General features: G+C 35.9%; 1 protein-coding gene across 3 annotated transcripts; it reads left to right on the top strand.

Annotated features, from left to right (window-relative positions):
* Nucleotides 1–7,400: 7,400 nt before the first annotated feature.
* LOC306882442 (SERTA domain-containing protein 4-like) lies at nt 7,401–19,570 on the top strand. 3 transcript variants are annotated; one of them, XM_079437057.1, is made up of 5 exons: nt 7,401–7,894; nt 11,334–11,465; nt 16,340–16,505; nt 16,703–16,827; nt 17,661–19,570. In XM_079437057.1, exons 3-5 carry the CDS (start codon nt 16,355–16,357, stop codon nt 18,360–18,362), a joined length of 978 nt encoding a protein of 325 aa, XP_079293183.1. In that variant the 5' UTR covers nt 7,401–7,894; nt 11,334–11,465; nt 16,340–16,354; the 3' UTR covers nt 18,363–19,570. The 3 variants fall into 3 exon arrangements, with proteins under 3 accessions (XP_079293183.1, XP_079293182.1, XP_079293181.1); XM_079437056.1 differs by lacking the exon at nt 11,334–11,465; XM_079437055.1 differs by lacking the exon at nt 11,334–11,465 and having other exon boundaries at nt 17,658–19,570.
* Nucleotides 19,571–20,491: the final 921 nt, after the last annotated feature.

Here is a 20,491-nt window from a genome sequence, read left to right as displayed (position 1 = left end):
AATGTCAACAAGTGATAGTAATTATGTGTGTAATGGCGTGGGTGACAGAGAGCAGGTCAAGCCCTCGAACGACCCCAAGATGACAGAGCTGGTCCTCACTGCAGTGCATTATAAGAAACGCGAGTAGTTCTGGGGATGTAATCTGCTCTCTCTCCCTATGCATTGTGGGAAACGGGTTAGAGAAAATGGTGAGAACAGGGTTAGAGATGCCAGACTGTTAATGGAGGAAACACTAATGAGACAGAGTTTTGTGTTTATTTAGATATTTATTTGTATATTTCTGACTTGATGTTTCTATTTTTGTTCAGCTTAAGATGGGGTTGTGGTGTTTAAGGCACAGTAAGAGAGAAAAAAACTAATGAATATTTGTGTGAGATCCAGACGTTAAAGATCTACAGAGATGAGACGAGTTAAAATATCTTCACTCAGATTATAACTGGTGTCCTAAGATTACATTACTCAGACCTACCAAAGTTGTACAGGGGTACAATTACTGTCAGGTTGACTAGATGCCATTCTGAGGCATTTTAATGGAAACTCTGACAGATGGCTGGGTTCCTCAACATGTGATCAGATTTTCTAGATCATGTTCTAATACGGGATTTAGTTCATTCCGCTTTGAAATGTACTATGAGAGTGCCAATCCAGACTTCACCACATACAGCCTGTCATCCAGTGTTATGCGTCAGCTATTTCATTCTCCTCATTCTGAATTTAATACTTGGAAATCAGAAACACACCACAAAACAAATAGAAAAAATATTGTTTCATTCTCAATATAACATTAACAGCCAATAACGGTGGAACTTTTGTTTTAACTATACTTTTCTACACACACCTTAATATAATAATAATAATGATGTATTGTACATAATAAGATATTCATAACACTTTATAAATATTACAATACCTTTATAATAAAATTATGAATTAATGTGTAAAAAATGTAAAGTATATCAATTATTTGTTTACATATACAATCATTATTTTATGTACTGGAAACCCTGTAAAACAGAAGCATTTCCTTATTTTAGTGCTAATCGTGATTAATCGCATCCAAAATAAAAGTTTTTGTTTACATAATATATGAGTGTGTATTTTTATTATGCATATATAAATACAAACATATGCATGTATATATTTAAGAAAAATATGTTATGTTTATATATTAAATATATTTATATAAAATATAATATAAATATATACATGTATATACACATGTAAATATTTTCAAAATATATACTGAATGTGTGTGTATTTATATATACATAATAAATAAACACAGTACACATACATATATTATGTAAACAAAACTTTTATTTTGGATGCGATTAATCACGAATAATCATTTGACAGCACTATTTTATTGATTATATTTTAACTATACATTATAGAAGAAATCCCTTAAATGCCTTCAAATAGTTTTAATAAGTTATATAATCTCACTACAAAATGGTGATAATCGAATTATACAATAATGACCATAATATTTTCACAACTTTAAAGGCCTGTTCACACCAAGAATGATAACTATAACCACTATATTAGTGTCCGCACCAACAGACTATAACATAAGTTATGTTAATGCAATGACAAATGTGATTTAAAACACCATCCCTGACGAAGAACAATGAGCACATGCATTATCAGCTCTTACTTCGACTTTAGAGTCAAATCTGTGACTTCTGAATCGTGAGAGCATTATGAAACCATTTTTGAATAGTTTCTAGCATGGTGAAATGAAGGCTGCATTAAGTTGACAGTTTATAATATGGATGTGTATTTGCCATACTTTTACAAAAGACTGTTCCCTCTTATCTTTTGTTTTGAATTCGTCTTGCGATCCTGAATGTTCATATTTAGTACCTGAGACTTCACACTCAGTACTGCAACACTAGAGATGTAGAGAACCAGTGATAAAACTGTGAGGATGTTTAGAGTATGTGATGGTGAGGAGGCTTCTCAGCGCTTTTGCTCTGTCTTTACAAGTGTCCTGATCTCTGTGCGGTCAACCTGTGAAATCTGTCTTGAACTAGTTTCTTTCTTTCTTGAGCAATGGTCAAACTCACTCAGTGATTGTTACGTACTGTAAATGGCACATAGATTTTGCTGATCTATTTTTGTATCTATATATCTGAGAAAATGGACTCACTTTCTTGGTAATTGTATGAAGCTCTGTGAGCAGTATGGAGTTGTAGACTTCGTTCTACTTTCACAGTTTAGTTGATATTTTGTGTCTCTTTGGATAAAAGAAAAAAGAGTTTTATTTGTGAATGTGTCGTTCATTCAGTGTACCGTTTCAAAATATGACAAGATAAATGTTCAAAAACAAACAAAAAAAAAAAACCTCTTCACCTTCTCGTCCCTGTTACAGTCTTGCAGGCTGATAGAAAAAAGTGTGAGTGTGTGAGACAAGGGGAGTGTTTGTTCAGTGTGATGTTACATACTGTTATATGTATTCTTAGCTTTGCTAATGTCATCATTTCAGGTGATGATACTGTGTATGTTTTACTTCCCTCATTAAAAGAGAGAAAAGTCAGGTATGGCAAGTAGCTGGACTCTTTGAGCTGGTATGTTTTGTAAGTCCAGAATTAAGCACAGTTTTAGGGCACATGGAGTCATGAAACACATCTTGTGAAAGAGTCTCAGACTGTGATGGTCCTCAGAGAGTCACAACTGGACAATATCTCCCTTACAGACCACGTCCCATGAAGCGCACAGCTGGGCTGAGCTTTCCCTCTCACGCTGGGACTGGGAGATGTTCTCAGTTTCTTCTTGGCAAACTGAGTAAACAGTCTCAATTTTATTTTACCATTCTGTCAACTTTTAAGCCTGAGAAAATGCCACAGCTGTCAAAATTACAATGACATAATACAGCACAATGTTGAAATGTAGGATGTTTAATGCATTATGACTAGAAAACAGCTGTGTCACAAACTGACACAGAGAGGCTGTTATGTCTCACTTGTGACAGTTTTATTAGGGGCTTGGCGCACTGTTGCCTCATGCAGATATGGCTTCCAAATTCCTTTCCCACTATAAATGAGAATCTCATTGCAGCTACAGTAAATCAGTTAAATAGGTTGGTTACATGGCTCTGCCAGCCTGAAATCCCTCAGACTCAACCTTCCCAGTAGCTTTTGACCAGTCCATCTTTAAAGGGATAGTTCACCTTAGATATAACATTTAGTTGTCAGTTACTCACTCTCATATTGTTCTAACTCTGCATTATTTCTTGAAATTCAAATCGAGACGTTAGGCAGAATGTCCAAGCTGCGCTTTTCCACATGATTTGTACTCCCATGCTCCAAGACTTCGAAGTCTTCTGAAACTATATGATAGTTTGTGTGGAACAGACCAAAATGAATTGTTCACTGATAAACAGAGCTCATCATGTCTAAAGTGCAATTTTTTACCATGAATACAAGCACAAATGACATTTAAGGGTTCTGATAAAGGGGGGAGATTATTAGTGAATACAGGCATAAATCATGGCCTGTTCCACACACAAACCTATCATACACTTCTTCAAAAGGTTTGAGTCACTAAGGTTTTTGTTTTTGAAAGAAGTCTCTTATGCTCATCAGTGCTCAAAAGTATTTGATCAAACAAAAGGAATACAGTGAAAAAAATTAAATTCTGAAATATTTTTGCCATTTCAAATTAGGTTTTTCTATTTTAAAGCATTTTAAAATATATTTCTAAGATGGCCAAGCTGAATTTTCAGCAGACACACATAATCAGTGTCACATAATCCTTTAGAAATCATTTTAATATGCTGACTTGCTGCTCAAGAAACATTTATTATTATTATCAATGTTGAAAACGGTTGTGCTGCTTAATGTTTTGCGGCTAATGATTTTTAAGTTTAAAAAAGAACAGCATTTAATGGAATTATATTTTTTAGTAACAATGTAAAAATATTTGTTTTAACTTCTTATAAATTGAATGCATCCTTGCTGAATAAAATCATAATTTCTTTTCAAAAATGTAGTTACCCCATAAGGCTTTAGAAGACTCGGAATATAGCACACATATGGAATAAATAATAGACTGCTTTTATGATCTTTAAGGTGTTGTTTTTTTTAGCTTGGTCGTATAAATCACGACCTAATTTCGTACAACATTTTACAAAATAATTATATTTATCTTAAAAACAAAACAATTAATATGGGATCTGAACAACATGAGGGTGAGTGAATAATGACAAGGTGTTATTAGAAACTAGAAAATGTTATAATTCTAGTTTTTGAATTCTCAAACTACTTTAGCCCAAGCAGACACTGGTATGCAAAGCTAACGCTCTGCTAATCTGACTGAGGTGTCTTAAGGAGAGTCGTTTCTTTACAGCTTGACAGATGAAACCGCATTTTCTCTTATAATGTTTAATGTGTGTGAATGAGTCTTTCCGGTGCCTGATAAAAGCTCACAGCTGTCACAGCTCCTCTCCCATAAGACTTCCCACGGCTCTGCAGTAGTCTGTATGTGAGAAGATGTAAGTATTTAGACAACAGACATTTAAAGAACCCATCTTATTCTGACCTTAGTGACAGGGGTTCTGTTCAGTTTACAGAACCAATAAACACCAGCATAAAGATGTTTTAGGATTTATTGCACAAGAAGCATAGCACACGCTCTCTCTGTGTCCCAACGTGATTCAGGTCTAACATGCCACTGACACCTTCAACTTTCACAAGGTGTGTTCCAACTAAACCAGTTTTAAACATTTTATACGTGTTCTGAACATTGTGTGTTTATATTTGCAATACTTTTAATTTCTTTCAGTTAATTCTCAAAATGCTTTAAATGAATTGCCTATATACCCACCGATTCAGTCGGTGCCTTACTTTTCTCTGGAGAACGTTTTTATGATGTTTTTGAAATGTTGCGGCGATGTTGTCACCTTGTGTATTCATACTTCTGTACAACCGCTGTAATTTGATTTGTAAATGAAGTCTTACACAATGATACATTAAAAAGATGATGCATTTGTATGTGATTCTGTTTTGAAAAGAAACACATCTGATAATTGTCTTTGTCTGCCTGTTTTTATTCCAAGGATTGTAAGATTGTCTTGAGGAAATTCAGGATTAGGTTTTAGTCTTGTCTTATAAAATATGATGTTAGAGCCCCAAGCTGAAGAAAATAATTTTATAATACTAATGATGCAATAAATATTATAGGCTAGGTACACTACACTGTAGTGTTAAAAAAAATCAAAATAATCTTATTTATTTTTCATTATATTTAGTGTAAGGTGTCAACAAGAAGCAAAGAGAAAAACGACACCACCATGTGGCGCTACATAAAGTGTGTGAGCAAAAATCCAGTTGTCTATGACTGTAAATCCTCTCTGGGGATTACAAAAGTTTTGGAAACATTAGTGTCAAAGACAAATGATGAAATTCTGTGGGGCTGAGTTTAGAGCAGACCGCGAAGTTTTTTGATTTATGAGGTCAACTGTTTTGCCTCACACATTCCTTTTTACAAATACATTTCCCAATCTTTCACGTACTTCTTTCATATGCAATTTGGATGCTCATAAATATGTAGATGTCTCTATCCAAAGTGTGTGTCTGTGTGGGTGGAGTGTATTTTGAAGGGCCCATTGAACTTTCAGTTTTATCCTGAGGGAGAGAGCTCTCTTCAAAGTGCTTAAACATGGACAGCAGCTCTGTACAAGTCAATATTTATTCCTCGCTGCTTGGCTGGAGTGAATAAAGAGACAGGCAGAATTGAACTCTGTGCCCTTACTAATGTAGCAGCAATCGAAGCATGCCGTCAGATCTAAAGCTCTAGAGGATGAATAGACATCAAAATGAGGTTATGTACCTGAAGATTATTAGATGTCCTCAACTGCTGAAATAAGAGCTGGAATAAATACTCACCTAAACACTTCTACAGAATTGTAGCCAACAGATGGCACTATTGTTGAAGGCCATTTAAAAGTTTTCATAAATGGCATGTTTGAAGTTTAAAGAATTCTTCGTAAAATGTACAAACGTAGATGTAAACAAAAAATGGTGGCATACCCCCCAAAACCAAAACTAATAAGTAACAAGTGTATCATTGGTAAATCAGAAAATAAAATATATTAGTTATCGCCTTTTCAATGTACAGTAATGTTGATGAAACATCCAAGATTTGATTTTCTTTTTCCAATATGGACGGTGTTGCTTATTACAAACGATTTACCTTTAATGTACTAAAGGACTGAGAGAGAGAGAGAGATTCACTATAAAAGTGCTGGTACAGTAAACCACAATGCATGGTTTCCATTTATTTAAAAGATGCTGTTACTCTCTGAAGCCCCCAGTCACCTGGAAAAGTACTTCAACACAGGGCTGCTTTTCACACAAGAAAATAAATTACGGACTCTGGCACAGGAGTGGATGTCTGCTTCTAACTAGAAACAGGGTGTGTTTTTTGGAACCTGGAGTCAGTTAGAGGGAAACTGAGCAAGAAAAAGCCTTTGTTTGTGTGTGTGTGTGTGTGTGTGTGTGTGTGTGTGTGCGTGCGTGCGTGTGCGCTTGTTCTTGTGAGGGCCACATTTCTAAAAATGTCCTCAGACATGTGATGATGGTCATTTGTATTAAGAAAAAGAAAATTATACATGGGCCAAAATCTAAAAATTCACACAAAGTAAATTACAAAAAGATATTAAATCTAAATGGTCTTAACTTTTCAAAATAGTTTTAATGATGGTCATCTGTAATTATTAAATAATAATAATAATAACAAATAAATAAAAACATTCAAGTTGGCAAACTCAAACTCCAAGTTATATAAATAAACAAAATTAAACTGAAATAGCAAATGGGAGTTTAAAAATGATGCAGTATAGGCTAATTACATTTTTATATAATATATATTTATAAATATATTTGATCATTTATTTGATATTTTATTTTTTGTAAATAAAATATATAAAATGACAACAACAATAACAACAACAAAAAACTAGTTGGTCAATAGGCCTAAAGGGTATAGGATTAGTGTGGTTTGATTATCAGATAATGTTTCTGAAAATGTCCTTAAAAACAGGCTTATGATCTTTAGTTGTTAAAAAAGTAGCTGGGCAAAATACAATCTAAAAATCAAAACCGAACAAAACTAATCTGTAAAATGAAGAAAAACGAGGTATGTTCTAGAGGTCTAAGAGGTCTTTACAATAGGTGTACATGCTTTTGCGCGTGAGTACAGAAAGTGATGAAGGGACCAAAAAAATCGGCACAACTTGGCGCTCACTCCACCTCTTCTATAGGGAACACCGGAGAAATCCGCTCAGGAGCGCGGCTGGAAAATACGGACCGCCGCTCCTGAAAAGGAAAATGTCTAACAGATGATTGGCCCCGTGCCCGCCCGCTCCACTTCTGCTGCGCGCTAAACGCGGCTCCTCTGACCAAAACCAGACACACACAAGGCACCAGGGAAGCACTGCTGCTGGGACGGGACGGGACGCGACTGATCCTGCATGAGCAAAAAGCTGCTTCTGTTTATTCCGAGGAATGGGGCGACGCTGTTGGTGTCCACTGACGTTAACAAGCCCAGTTCAAAGCAAACGCTGCAACGTCGCACCGTCTGCCGGTGAGGTCACTGTGGCACAAAGCAAAGCGACCTGCGCGGACACGCAACGGAGATTCCGTCACATCACAGCGGCTTTGTTCGCGCGCTGATTGACTGCTTGGCTTTGGATTTGATTTTTCCAGTAGAACCTTATCGATTACTGTAAGTCAGAAAGGCTCGCGCTGATGGATCGTGGATAAGTAGTTATTGATGAACCGAGCGGGACTACAGCAGCGGAACCCAGAGGAGAAAACGAGAACGCGTCCATAACGACACATCTGATTCAATAAAACAACACATATTGACTTAGTCATCATTACAGTTAAAGGTAAGCAAAAGTTCATATATTTTGAACATATTCACACCAATATGTTCGGAATTACGCGCCACTAGCCTCCGGAGGCAGAGAGACATGGCACAGTGCCAATACCGATGAACTACACTTATGATCTCTCAAGTGTGTTAAGAGCAAACAACTATTTTTAAGCACCTAAGAATACACACAGTATCCTGTGTTTTCGTTATTTGAAGTTATACTAATGATTAAATATTAAATGTATATTTTGTCTATATGAGGATTGCACAACGCAAAGAGTGTACATTAGGTCCATGCAGCCACCATTTGTATTTTTTAACATTTAATCACATTTTTGCCTACAACTACTTTAAATTAATTTGCCACTGTAGGGCCTTTTAATACAATTTAGTATAAAATATTTAATATAGTCTCTAAATATATATAATTTTAATATTTATTTAAAAAAAATTACATTTAAAAGTGAATTTTGATCATTGTGATTGAATTAGTAATAACAAAATATAAATCAATAGATCTACATATCTTTATATTGCTACAATATATTTCTTAATTTTTTAAATATATTTCTTATTAATTCAGTGACTGCATTTACTTTTTAAAAATACCTTTTAAAATGATAATTAAATTATATATGGTCAAATAAAATTACACATATTTCTATCATACATGTGAGCTATCATCCGACCAAGATTCCTTGTTTTTATTAAGGTTTGTAAAATTTACTATTACACTGAATCTCTAAAGAAGCTAATGACAGTGAGGTCACACACACACACACACACACACAATATTCCTTTCACACATTAAAACACCCAAGCTCTGTGTCTGTCTCTGTGTGTTTGTGTGTGTGTGTGTGTGTGTTGTAAGGGCAGGGAGCCAGAATTCTGTTACCGCTTGATTCCCTTACAAGGAGATGAAGTGTACAAGATGAAAGCACAATAACTTTATAGATGGACGCAGAGTGTGTGTTTTTGTCCTGATGAATGCGCAATTACTGTTGCACGAGAAAATTGTGCATTGGTGTCTGCATAGTGTAAGGCAGTTGACAGTTCTGTGTGTGAGGCTATTGTTGTTGTTGTGTAAGAGAGAGAGACGCTATTGTGTGTGGCTAAGATGGTGTGTGTGTGTGTGAGTGGGATCATTTCTTGCTTCATTATCAGCAATGGGTTCACTGCGCTGGCTGTGGCATCTGTTTCTGATGCTGCGGGGCAGGAGTGTGTGTGTTTGTGTGCATGTGGGTATTCCCCCTGAGATCCCTGTGCCAGTTTAAGAGTGTCTGGCATACTGCCACGCATTGATCCCTCGATCTACAGCAGGCACAAAGGAAAACCCACGCAATCGTTTACCGCCTGTGGTTCTCATCAGTCCGTTTCAGTCATTTGTGTCTGGGCACGGTGAGGATTTACTTCGAGACTTCTGAGGAGTCTGTGGGCTGCTCATAATCATCTAAAACTTCAACCCAGGCAGTTTCAGAAAACTGTGGCTTGGGAGGGACACATCCTGTGCAGATCATCTTCCTGTCAAACCTTCAATCACATTCAGAAATGACTCATCAAAAGGCTCACCTCATTCATGCACCCACAATAAACTGTAGATAAACAATGGATACTGTATGTGGTAAAAACCGTACTGTCATCACATTTGGTACAAACACATGATCCACAATCTGAGAGCTAGTGCATCGCTAGTATGAGCAGGTTTTTGCATTGTCAAGCTACACACAAGCTGCACAAGGCGTAATTGATGGATAAATATATATTTGTTTTAAAGAAATAAATCATTTTATTTGACAAGGACATATTAAATTGGTCAAAAGTGACAATAAAATAATTTGTAATGTTACAAAAGATTAGCAAATAAATTCCGTTCTTCTGAACTTTCTATTCATCAAATAATGCTGAAAAGATATATCATGATTTCCATGAAAACTATTAAGTACAACTGTTTTCAACATTAAAAAACAATTTAATAAACAATCAAACAGAAAACATTTAAAAATGTAATAGTTTTCACAATATTAGTTTTTGCTGTATTTTTGGATCAAATAAATATGCCTTGATGAGCATAAGAAAATTATTTTAAAAACATTAAAAGAGCATTTACATGACATTTTAAAAAGATATATTACTATAGCCTGACTGAAATAAAACTTTTAAAGTGCATGTAAACACACTTCGTAATTCCCTTTTTTTAGTACTTGAAAAGATTTTTGATTTGACTTTATTAAACATAAAAAAGAATAGATAATTGAAAAAAATGAATAATCATTTAATATATATGTGTTATATATATAGTGCTGTCAAACGCATCCAAAATAAAAGTTTTTGTTTACATAATATATGTGAGTGTGCTGTGTTTATTTATGTATATATACACACACACATACAGTATATATTTTTGAAAATATTTACATGTATATACATTTATAGATTTATATTATTATTTTTTATATTATATATAAATATATTTGATATATAAACATAACCTATTTTTCTAAAATATATACATGCATGTGTTTGTATTTATATATACATAATAAATATACACAGTACACACTGATATATTATGTTAACAAAAACTTTTATTTTGGATGCGATTAATCGCGATTAATCATTTGACAGCACTAATATATACTAAAGCAACTTTAATATTAATTATAATGTTAATTAATCGATTTTTTTCATAATACAAAAAAACAAAGTAGAAACTTTCTATAAATAGACTTTCAGAAGGCAGTGTTGCTGTCTGAAGACAAATAAATCACAGCCATCACATAATAAATCAGAGCCCACCGTGATGTAAATATCAACTCGAGAGCAGGGATGATGTGATTACCCTGCCCCTTTGAGTATACAGAGAGCATGTGCTGCCCTCCCTCTGTCTCAAACACACACACACAGCTTCAGGCTCTGACTCTTAACAGCAGGGATGCACGGGTAGCCAGAACATTCCTTCAGCTCTGATGTGACGTTGTGTCAACACGATCATGTTACTGCGCTATCCTCACACACACAGAGGCCAGGATGCAAGGCTGTTGGTCGAAGTCAGTATAATTTCTCTCTCATTTTATCTGTCTAACACCGTTACACTCTCCGCTTGCAGTACAGACATGGTGCAACTCTTTTTTTCTCTCTCCCTCCGAGTTGGATATAACCTAGACAAGCTGAGCAGCCACAGAGCTCTTGGCAGGTGGGAAGGGTATTCCTACTTCTCTTAATTTTTTTCCCTCATTTGCCCCCTCTCTTTCCCCAGGCTTTGTATGCGTGTGCGCGAGATATGTTTGGATGCATGTTTTACCTCCTCGACTGGGTGTTGCCTACATTTTCTGTCTGAGCGTGTGAGAATGAAAGAGACTACCTAATGACTTAGATTACAGTCTGCAGGATGTGTTCAGATCCCCAGTGCAACATTTCGATTCTAAAATAAACCTCCTCTGTCTCGCTGATAGATTCAGGTCAAGCTTTAACCCAAACTGTTGAATAGAAGTCCTGCACCCTGAGGAGGACACACATGGTTTAAATGCTTCCAGCACCCAGACAGAAAGCAGTTTCTGAGCAGATGGATGATAGCTCCTGGAGAGGTGTGTAAGTGTGTGTGTGTGTAATAGCCTCATGGTTGGCAAAGTCTACTGCGGTCTTTTCACCTTATGGTACATTGGGGCGTCACTTCAGTAAGGTGTGTTTCACACATGTTACTGTGTGACTCAGTGTGGGTTCTGCATGTGCGTACGTGAATTAAAGAAGTCGTTCATGTTGTTTCATGACCTTTTTTTCTTCTATGGACAAATATTCTAGTTGTTGTGTGACAAATTACAAAAAAAGCACAATAAAAGTATCATAATGCATTCCAAGTCTTCTGAAGCCATACAAGCTTTTTGTGAAGAAATTAAAATAAGCAATTATTCCTTGCTCTTCCTCTTCTGTAGCTATCAAAACAAATATCAAATGTCACTTTTAGACACATCATGTCAGCTTTGAAGTTATAAGTAACCATGAGACAACCAATGACGTTTGATTTCACTGATTTCAAACATGATGCAATTTGTCTAAAGGCAAAATATATAACTGAATGCAGACACATATAAGATTTGAGACAGTGGAAGCCAGGATTTCTTTAGTGTTTACAAGACTTGCAAACAACATGGCATCAGGGGTGTATTCCAGAAAGCACGGTTAACCTTCAGTTAAACCCTGAACTTTGTGTTGATTAACCCCAAACCTTGCTTACGCGAGGTATGTGGTTCCAAAAACACGTCCGGGAGTAAGTTCATTCAACACAGAGTATGTTCCTGGTTAAGACTCAAGACATTCTCAACAGAGCGACGAATCGACGAGTCACTATGGAAACGGACGCTAAGAAAAAGCGCACCATGCTGTTTCTTTCTTCTTCTTTTGTTCGTTTACATGCTTAGTGCATATCGCCACCTAATTGATGGTTGTGTAATCTTTTTTTTTCCCGTTTAATCTTCAATCCTTGAGAATATGACTTATATTTTTAGTTTGATGCTAATTATATATTAAGTCATATCAGATATGTATTTTTATTATAGAAATACATTATAGAAAATACCAATCCATGTGTGAGACGATAATATAAAATGTAATAAGTATATATAATTTAATAAATTAAACATTACCTTGTCATAGTGTTTTATAATTTATACAGATAACTGTTATATATGCCAAAATAAATAAAATAATCATATTAGAATGATATATTACCTTATTTATTACTTATATTAGTGCTATATATATATATATATATATATATATATATATATATATATATATATATATATATATATATATACGTATATATAAGGCTATATTATATAATGTTGTATTATCTGTCAGGCCCACTGAAGGCTGCTCAGTATGTCACGCGTGCACTGATAGCACTGAAGTGAACTAACCCTGACCATAACCTGCTCCAGAGCAGGTTATCTTCAGAGAGCAAGTTACTATGGTTACTTACATACCCTAAAAGTAACCTCCGATTTTGGAACCGAAAGCCGAGTTTATCCGCTCGCTTATCCTCAAACTTACCCGGGTATATATGTCACATAACCTGCTTTCTGGAATACACCCCAGAAGTAAATATATGGCTTCAGAAGACTTGTAACATAGTCCACAAGTTGCATGGACCACTTATATGATACTTTTATGCTGCTTCTTTGTCATACCTATTCAATATTCAGAATTGTTACCTTTTGTGTTCCACAGAAGAAAAAAGTCATGGGAATGTGTAAATTAAAACTAATAATTTTTTATAATTTGTATATAATTTTTTATAATAATTTGTAATACTTTTTTAATGTACCCTGTGATATTTCTCCCACTAGAAAGTCATTAATAGCAGTGAAATATTCCATATTTTGTCATAATTGACATCTTTGAACATGTGTTTATATCAGTTACTCATGTTTCTCATAAATCATGGAACTGTTTCTGGATCAGGCCGTGTGGGCAGACTGGCGTTAATGATGACTCTGAAGCTCTGAGCATGTGCCAGTGTTCCTCACACAGACCGAGAACAAGTTTGTGGTTGACATTCACTGGGGTTTTTAGAATGATCTGTCAGCCTGGTGTTCCAAACAGCAGAGCAGGATATGAGCTGATGCCTAAAGCTATTCTCATAACCTGACTAATTGTGCAGTGTTTTGTTTTCTTTCTGTCTGCTCTGTCTCTCTTTCTGGCTTAATTTCTACTGACAAAGCGTTTTGAAAATTGTTTAAATAATTTCAAAGCATTACATTTACTGGCAGACTAACAACTCAAAACTATTGTCTTTAATAAGCTGTTCATGAGAAGAGCATGTTCTGAAAAGTTAGGTAAATGGACAAACCTGCCTTTGAGGGCATAAGAAGTTGTGGCAAAATAATTTGTAAATTATTTAATAAATCATGAGTATTATATAAATGCAATTAAAATGCAATTAAATTTCAAAAATAGTCCCCTTTAAGATAAATGTGTGAGTGAGCTTTAACAGCTTTTATGACCCAGTAAAGAGCATCATGAGCTTTGGATGTTTTGGTTTTAGTGAGTTAAGCCAAAAACTACATTACCTCAATGGAAACCTGTAATTGTGGTTTTCGTATAGGAAAAACCACAGCGGCACAACTGAAAGCTTATCCCTTACATGATTCCTTAGTTTGGATCGCTCATTCCTTCTTTCTTTCACTCTCTGTCTGGTTTTAGCATCAGCTGTGTTTTATAATTTGTAGTTTTAGCATCTATTGAGCTTCAAGTTTCTAGAACACATTCCCTTCTGTACCCTGTGATATTTGTGTATGTGTGTGTGTGTGTGTGTGTGTGTGTGACCGATGAGGTGCAAATCCAACGGATCCAGCACCTTTTTATGTTTTCTTCACACAAAAAGGAAAGTGGAAAAGATGGAGAGAGAGAGAGAGTGCATAAAAGCACAAAACGAGCAAAGAGACAAAGACAGACAGACAGCTTATGTGTGTGTGTGAGAGAGAGAGCTCTGCTTCTGTGTCAGCTCTCTGTCTTCTAAAGCGTAAATTCAAAGAGTTGTGGGCGGAATGAGAAACAGGTAACGACAGTATGAGGGAGAGGAGGAGAGTGGGATCTGCTCTGATTAAACACGTCTCGCTCACATGAGCTGAGTGTGATCCAAACCCTGCGGACACAGACTTAAAACAGGATGGGTTATTACAGCTGAATTAATTTTACTGCAAGAGGAACATTTTTTGAGTCTGTGTGCGTGCATAAAAGTATTAATGATATTTTTTACCATTTTAGTTTTACTTCTCATTTACTTACACAATTCAGTTTCTTTGTTAATTTAGTGCAAATAATTATTTAAAAATTAATGAAATAACATCAACACAATTAATCATGTCCATTAACTTGTAAATAAATTTGATAAAGAGATTTTCACACAGGACATCAAAAACCTTTTTTTTTATTTTTTTTTTTTTTACTTTTTTCATTTTAACAAAAGGTTAAAAAGGCTGAAAAACTGGTTGAAAAAGTATTGCAATGGCCAAAGACAATTTAAAAAAAAATCACAGATAGAATACGAGAATGGTTCCTGTATGAATCTACCTCAGACAGACTGACAATGATCATGATATGGAAACAAAACTGCCACTTATTGTAACCTTCATTTAGGGGCTATTCTTATACTAAAATATGTGATTAATTTGAACACTGAATTAATATATCATTTACTTTACTGAATGAAATGGTTTAATCGATTGACAGCCCAAATAGTTACAAATAAACATGGTTTGTTGTCATGTGAGAATTGTGTCTGGTGACTCAGAACAGCCTGGCGTAACAGCAGTTCAATGTGTACCAACTGAAGCCAGTGTGTGTGTGTGTGTGTGTGTGTGTGTGTGTGTGTGTGTGTGAGAAAGAGAGAGAGATAAATTGTCAGTGAAGATTAATGGCCTTTGTAGAGGCGGTCATCCAGAACTTTTCCTCTCTCTCCTGTTACTGCGTGTGTGGTAGAACAGAGAACAAAATGATTAAAAAGAGAGATCACACAAACAGATACCTTCCCTTTCAGCTTCTACTGAATGCTGTTCTCTCTCTATCTCGTTATCTGAGTGTTTCATAGTGCGCTATTTTTGCGCTATTAGCTGTTTTAAAGAATCACAATGTGTTTTTCAAATGCCTTGTTAGTGTAATCTTCAAAGAGAGAGGAAATAACTCTACAAGTTATTGTAGAGTAGCACAGTGTTGTTGAGAGGTTGCTTTCTTTAAAGGGGCTGTAATGAGAATTTCCTTGATCTTTTAAGATAAGAGTTCATTGTAATATGAAAACATACTGTAACTTTCAGAATGCAAATCTTGCTCCCCAGTGAGAAAAAAAAAAACATGTATTGATTACTACAATACAAGAATCTCAATGTTAGAAACTAGCGGCTGTTTATTTTTAAGTCTCTGATCATTTCAATTAGATCTTAACAGTATATGAGCACACATTTCAGTACAAATTGTTTTGTAAAGCTGTAACAAATGTAATACAAGCTTTGTAAAGAGGCTGCTATTGAAGGATTGTAATTATGAGTGGTTTGCAAAAACTTTCCTAACATTAAGCTTTACTAGAAGTATGCCAACCTGCATTTAAAGGGATATTTTGTCAAAAAAGTTCATTCTTTAATCATTTATTCATCTATATGTGGTTCCAAACCTGTATGATTTTTTGGAAAATATATGTCATTTGTATGCATGTATACTGTGTGTAATATAAATATGTGATTTAAAAGAATCTCAACTATTTTTGTGTATACAAAGTATACAAAATAAGGTAGAAAACAACACTGGACCCTACTGACTTTTACTGTACAGGAAAAAAAAAACGTCTGAAATCCATAGAAGATAAAAAGTTGAAATAAAATGAAAATTCTCTCATCATTTACTCATGTATGACAGAATTTTACTACGCATTTTTTTTTATAATTATGTTTGTGTGTTTATTGTTTAGGACTGAGGTGAAACTATGGCTTTGGTCCTATCAATGAATCCCTTTTGTGAGCCTGAAGCCGAAGCCCCACCAATCTACCAACCAATCTGGGAATCTGAGCATTGCAGTAAAAGCTGCATCTCCACCCCCTCACCACCAGGGGGTGACACCCAAGGGCTCATTGAAGGTCTGGAACTAATCTCATCTCTGAAAAACAGACTACCATGAACAGATGGTGCTGATGATGTTCCATTCCAAAGTAGATGTTTCAAAATCTGTTATCCAGTTTTGGAACTAAAACACGCCAGAAATTCTCTCCATACCAGTTCTTTGATCTAGAAGACATAATGCAAATCTGTCTGAACCAACCCATTTTGTCTCCAGAGCCCCATTACAGACGAGTTCCTGATCATGTGATGGATCGTGTGGCCCTGTCGCGGATCTCTTATTTCAAGAGGAAGCTTGTGGATGAAGAACCTGTACTGAGCTTCAGGAGTTACTGTCACACTGTAAGTCTACTAGCCCTATAATTCTACATATTTCTACACAGCACTTTATATTATTGATAATACTTTCAGTCATTCATAAAACTGTATGACGTTGCAACAATTTTTGCATAATCTGGCATTACCACTAAAGAACCTATAAACACCAGGGTTTTTAAAATATGGACCTTTGACTAATTTTTTATAATTGTAAAGGAAAACGATCCATAGTCGCATAGAAGTCACTTTTTTAAAAAGTAGATTAATATGTATGCAGAAATGTACGCTTCACGTGAAATTTATGACTGGATTCATAATAAAGTATTCCTATTCAAATTCCTAGATTTCATTTCAGACTAAAATTCGCTGAGCAATCTGACTGCTCCTTATTTGTCATATTTTGTTTTCAAATTATCATTACACATTTTCATTTTTTTTTACTTGAAAATTTGTTTGACTTCAATTCAAATTTCAGGTGTTAGAAATTCATATGGAAATACAAAAGCTATAATAAAAAGCTTTTATAAGTAATTTTCATTTCATTTCTGTTCTGATATAGTGCACATTAATCCAGATTACACGTGCTAATTTTTTGGTTTCAGTTCAGTTTTTTTTTTTTTTTTTTTTAACTGAAATATTTCTGCACTGCTAATTTTTATCGTTTTATAGTTTTTGTTTCCCTATACTTTACTGTTTATCACGTTATCACACTACAAACCTCTGCGAACAAAACAAAGCATTCACCAACATCTTGCACCTTGATTTGTTCCTCACAACACATTATGAATCATACAGGTTAACTTGATAACTGACCTTACCTCGTTTATGAATGCTCATTTTGTCTTCCGGGCCAGCAGGTGTCACCGGTCTTGGAGGAGCGCGCACACATTCTCCATCTCTCTCTCTCGAAGCTGCGTTTCATGGATGACCCCGAGTCCTTCTTACGGCGCTCCGTGCTCATCAACAACCTTCTCCGTCGTCTCAGAAACGAAATCCTCCTCCAGAGTGACTGGTGCTTCCCATCAGGTCCCACAGCAACACCTTGTCCCCTCCAAACCCCTGCCACAAATACCCCTCTTCCCCTGCAGCCCTGCATTACACCGCCCGGGCCGTACCGCAAACGTCTGCGTCTGCTGAGGAGGGAAGGGCCGGAGTGTGTCCCAGCCTGCTGCTGTTTATACGCAGCCGGCCGTTACCTCCAGCTCCCCCTGTCTGTGTACGAACAGGATGTATACTCCAACTCTCACCCTTCTTCTTCATCGACTTCAGTAAGATTTCCACAGCTGCTGGAGGAGGAGGATGAGGAGGAGGACAGTGATGAAGAAGAGGACTCTGTTTGTCCTATGTTGGCTCTGTGTCAAGCTGAAACCAGAGAGCAGAACAGGACGTGGGATGGTCTGCGGCCGCCGAGCCACAGGGAAGACAAGACCCTGGAGAAAGAGAAAGAAAAGGGGAAGGAGAGGGTTAGAGGAGGGGAGGAATCACAGCGACGGCTTTCAGATGCTATAGGTTCTGGACACCCTGGGTCTCTCGCCAGGGCTCACGTGAGGGGAAAATAACAACTGGACACTTGCTGTGGAAACAAAGGGAGAAACTGGTTTCCAGCAGCCTTATAGATCCGTTATACGAACCAGAATATCAACGGTCAATGTTTTTGAATTTTTAGGTACTTTTTGTAATTCTGGATTACGCAAAACCACAAATCAAAAGGGACAGCGAATTCACATATTGCTAGTCTCTTGCGAAAACTACCATACTGTGCCTTAAATGTTCTTGTTTAATATGTTTGATGTGTTCGTGGAGATTTGTGACTGAACCAGTTTAATCCACAAATAAGTATTTAAGCTTCTTTCCATAAACTCACAATTTTGAGAAGAAAAAGTGAACTGCAAGGTATAAACTCATAATTGTGATTTTAAAAACTGAATTGTAAAATAAGAAGTCACAATTACTTTTTTATTTTATGGCAGAAAAAAAGAATTGCAAGATATAAACTCGGAATTCTAATACAAAAGTCAGATTTGTGAGTTTATATCTTGCAGTTCTGACTTTTTTCTAAGAATTAAAAGTATGTATCTCACAATTCTGTGTTTATATCTTGTAATTCTGCCATTTTATTTATTCCGTAGCAGAAATGGCCTTTCATAGTGATGGGCACAATGTGAAAAAAAGATTCACAATCATTCAGAATCTGTAAAGAAAAAAAAAGATTAAAAAATGGTCGAAATTTAATTTTGTTAATATCATAGACACTTGGCGAAATGCATGACCTGGGTTGCTGTCCATGACGATCATCACGTTTACATGCAGTGGATTTTAGCCAGAATGCATGAGGCCCTGAAGGTGGCCATAATGTTCGATACACTTTTATTCCATTTAGCACCCTTAATATTTCATACATTTACATATTCAGGAGACAAAACATTCTAATTAACACCAGCTGACAGAGATCACGGATACAGTTACCTCAGTGTCCATATTAATCTGTTGTTTTGAGGTCCACTGATTCAAGTGATTATTTGTACGAAAGAGGGAATCTTCATTCACTATGAACGTTTTTATTTTCATGCACTTTTTTATATTGTTTGTGTTTTCTCTGCATTTATTTTATTTCTAAAAAAACATAATGGGAGAACCTCAGACATGAGCACAATTTATACAGGCAACAATACTGGTAGGGAATGAAATCAAATCTTAAACATTGTTCGGGTTTGAACGTGTGTGTTTTTGTGAAATGTGTTAAGAATAAAGGAATGATCTCAAGCTCACAATGTTCCCTTTATCTCATTGTGATGTTATTATATCTGGCATGCAGCTTATTTCTTTGGATTCTCTCTCTCTCACACACACTTCCTCTCTCTCACACTCATTCGTTCTTATTACTCTTGCTGTCACCTTTTTGCATCCTTCCTCTATTCTCCATTATCACTATGGAAACAATTTTTACTGGAAGAGCTGTCCGGGATTATCTGAGGCAAAAAGAATGGTTCATAGCAAACACACACCCCACGGTCAAACATGCACTCAGTGGTTATTATGAACACACACATACACGTTTTCGCACCTGGAGTTGAGATGCTTTTAAATGGAGCACACATTACTTCCGTTAAAGCAGTGGACATAGGGTGATGTGGGCTTTTCACCTTTGAAATTTAGCAAGTGTCATTTTAAACGTTAAAATGTATCTTGCTCCATGGTTCAGACCCAAGTAATTTATCTTCAGATTCGTCGTCAGGTTTTGACATTACACAATGTACATTTGTCAGCGTCCTTGTTTGCATATTTATCAGATTAATAACACTGCTTGGAGTAGGCCTAGTACAGCGCGCGAGGAGCATGCGAGCTGTTTCAATACCTGTTCGTCTATCATTGAAAATGTTGCAACGTAAATCCGTCTTGAATCTTCAAAAGTGTAGTCCAAAAATAATGCTGTCTATCTTCGCCACTGAAGTTCGTAGTCACTGTTTCACAAAGGGTTATCTCGGACACTAAAACAGACCGCGCAGAAGATCCTTCGACGACTAAGTATATGAATATTAATGAGGACAGGATTTAGGCAGTTTATGATTGATTGACTTTCTCGTTCTCAAAACAGTGTGAAAAAATACATAAACTAATTTTTTTTAAATACGGTGCAGTTTACACGGCCTAGGCTGCAGTGTCTTATTTTAGAGTGGTCAGGAATGAA

Source organism: Barbus barbus (assembly GCF_936440315.1).
Source record: "Barbus barbus genome assembly, chromosome: 16".
NCBI lineage: Eukaryota > Metazoa > Chordata > Actinopteri > Cypriniformes > Cyprinidae > Barbus > Barbus barbus.
Note: the sequence above shows the minus strand (reverse complement) of the source record. Positions and strands in the feature narration are given on the sequence as shown.

Coding starts and splice junctions, on each gene's coding strand:
- LOC306882442 (XM_079437055.1), top strand. CDS start 16,355: ATGGCTTTGGTCCTATCAATGAATCCCTTTTGTGAGCCTGAAGCCGAA. Junction 16,506..16,702: donor CACCCAAGGGCTCATTGAAG/GTCTGGAACTAA, acceptor TTTTGTCTCCAG/AGCCCCATTACAGACGAGTT. Junction 16,828..17,657: donor TCAGGAGTTACTGTCACACT/GTAAGTCTACTA, acceptor CTTCCGGGCCAG/CAGGTGTCACCGGTCTTGGA.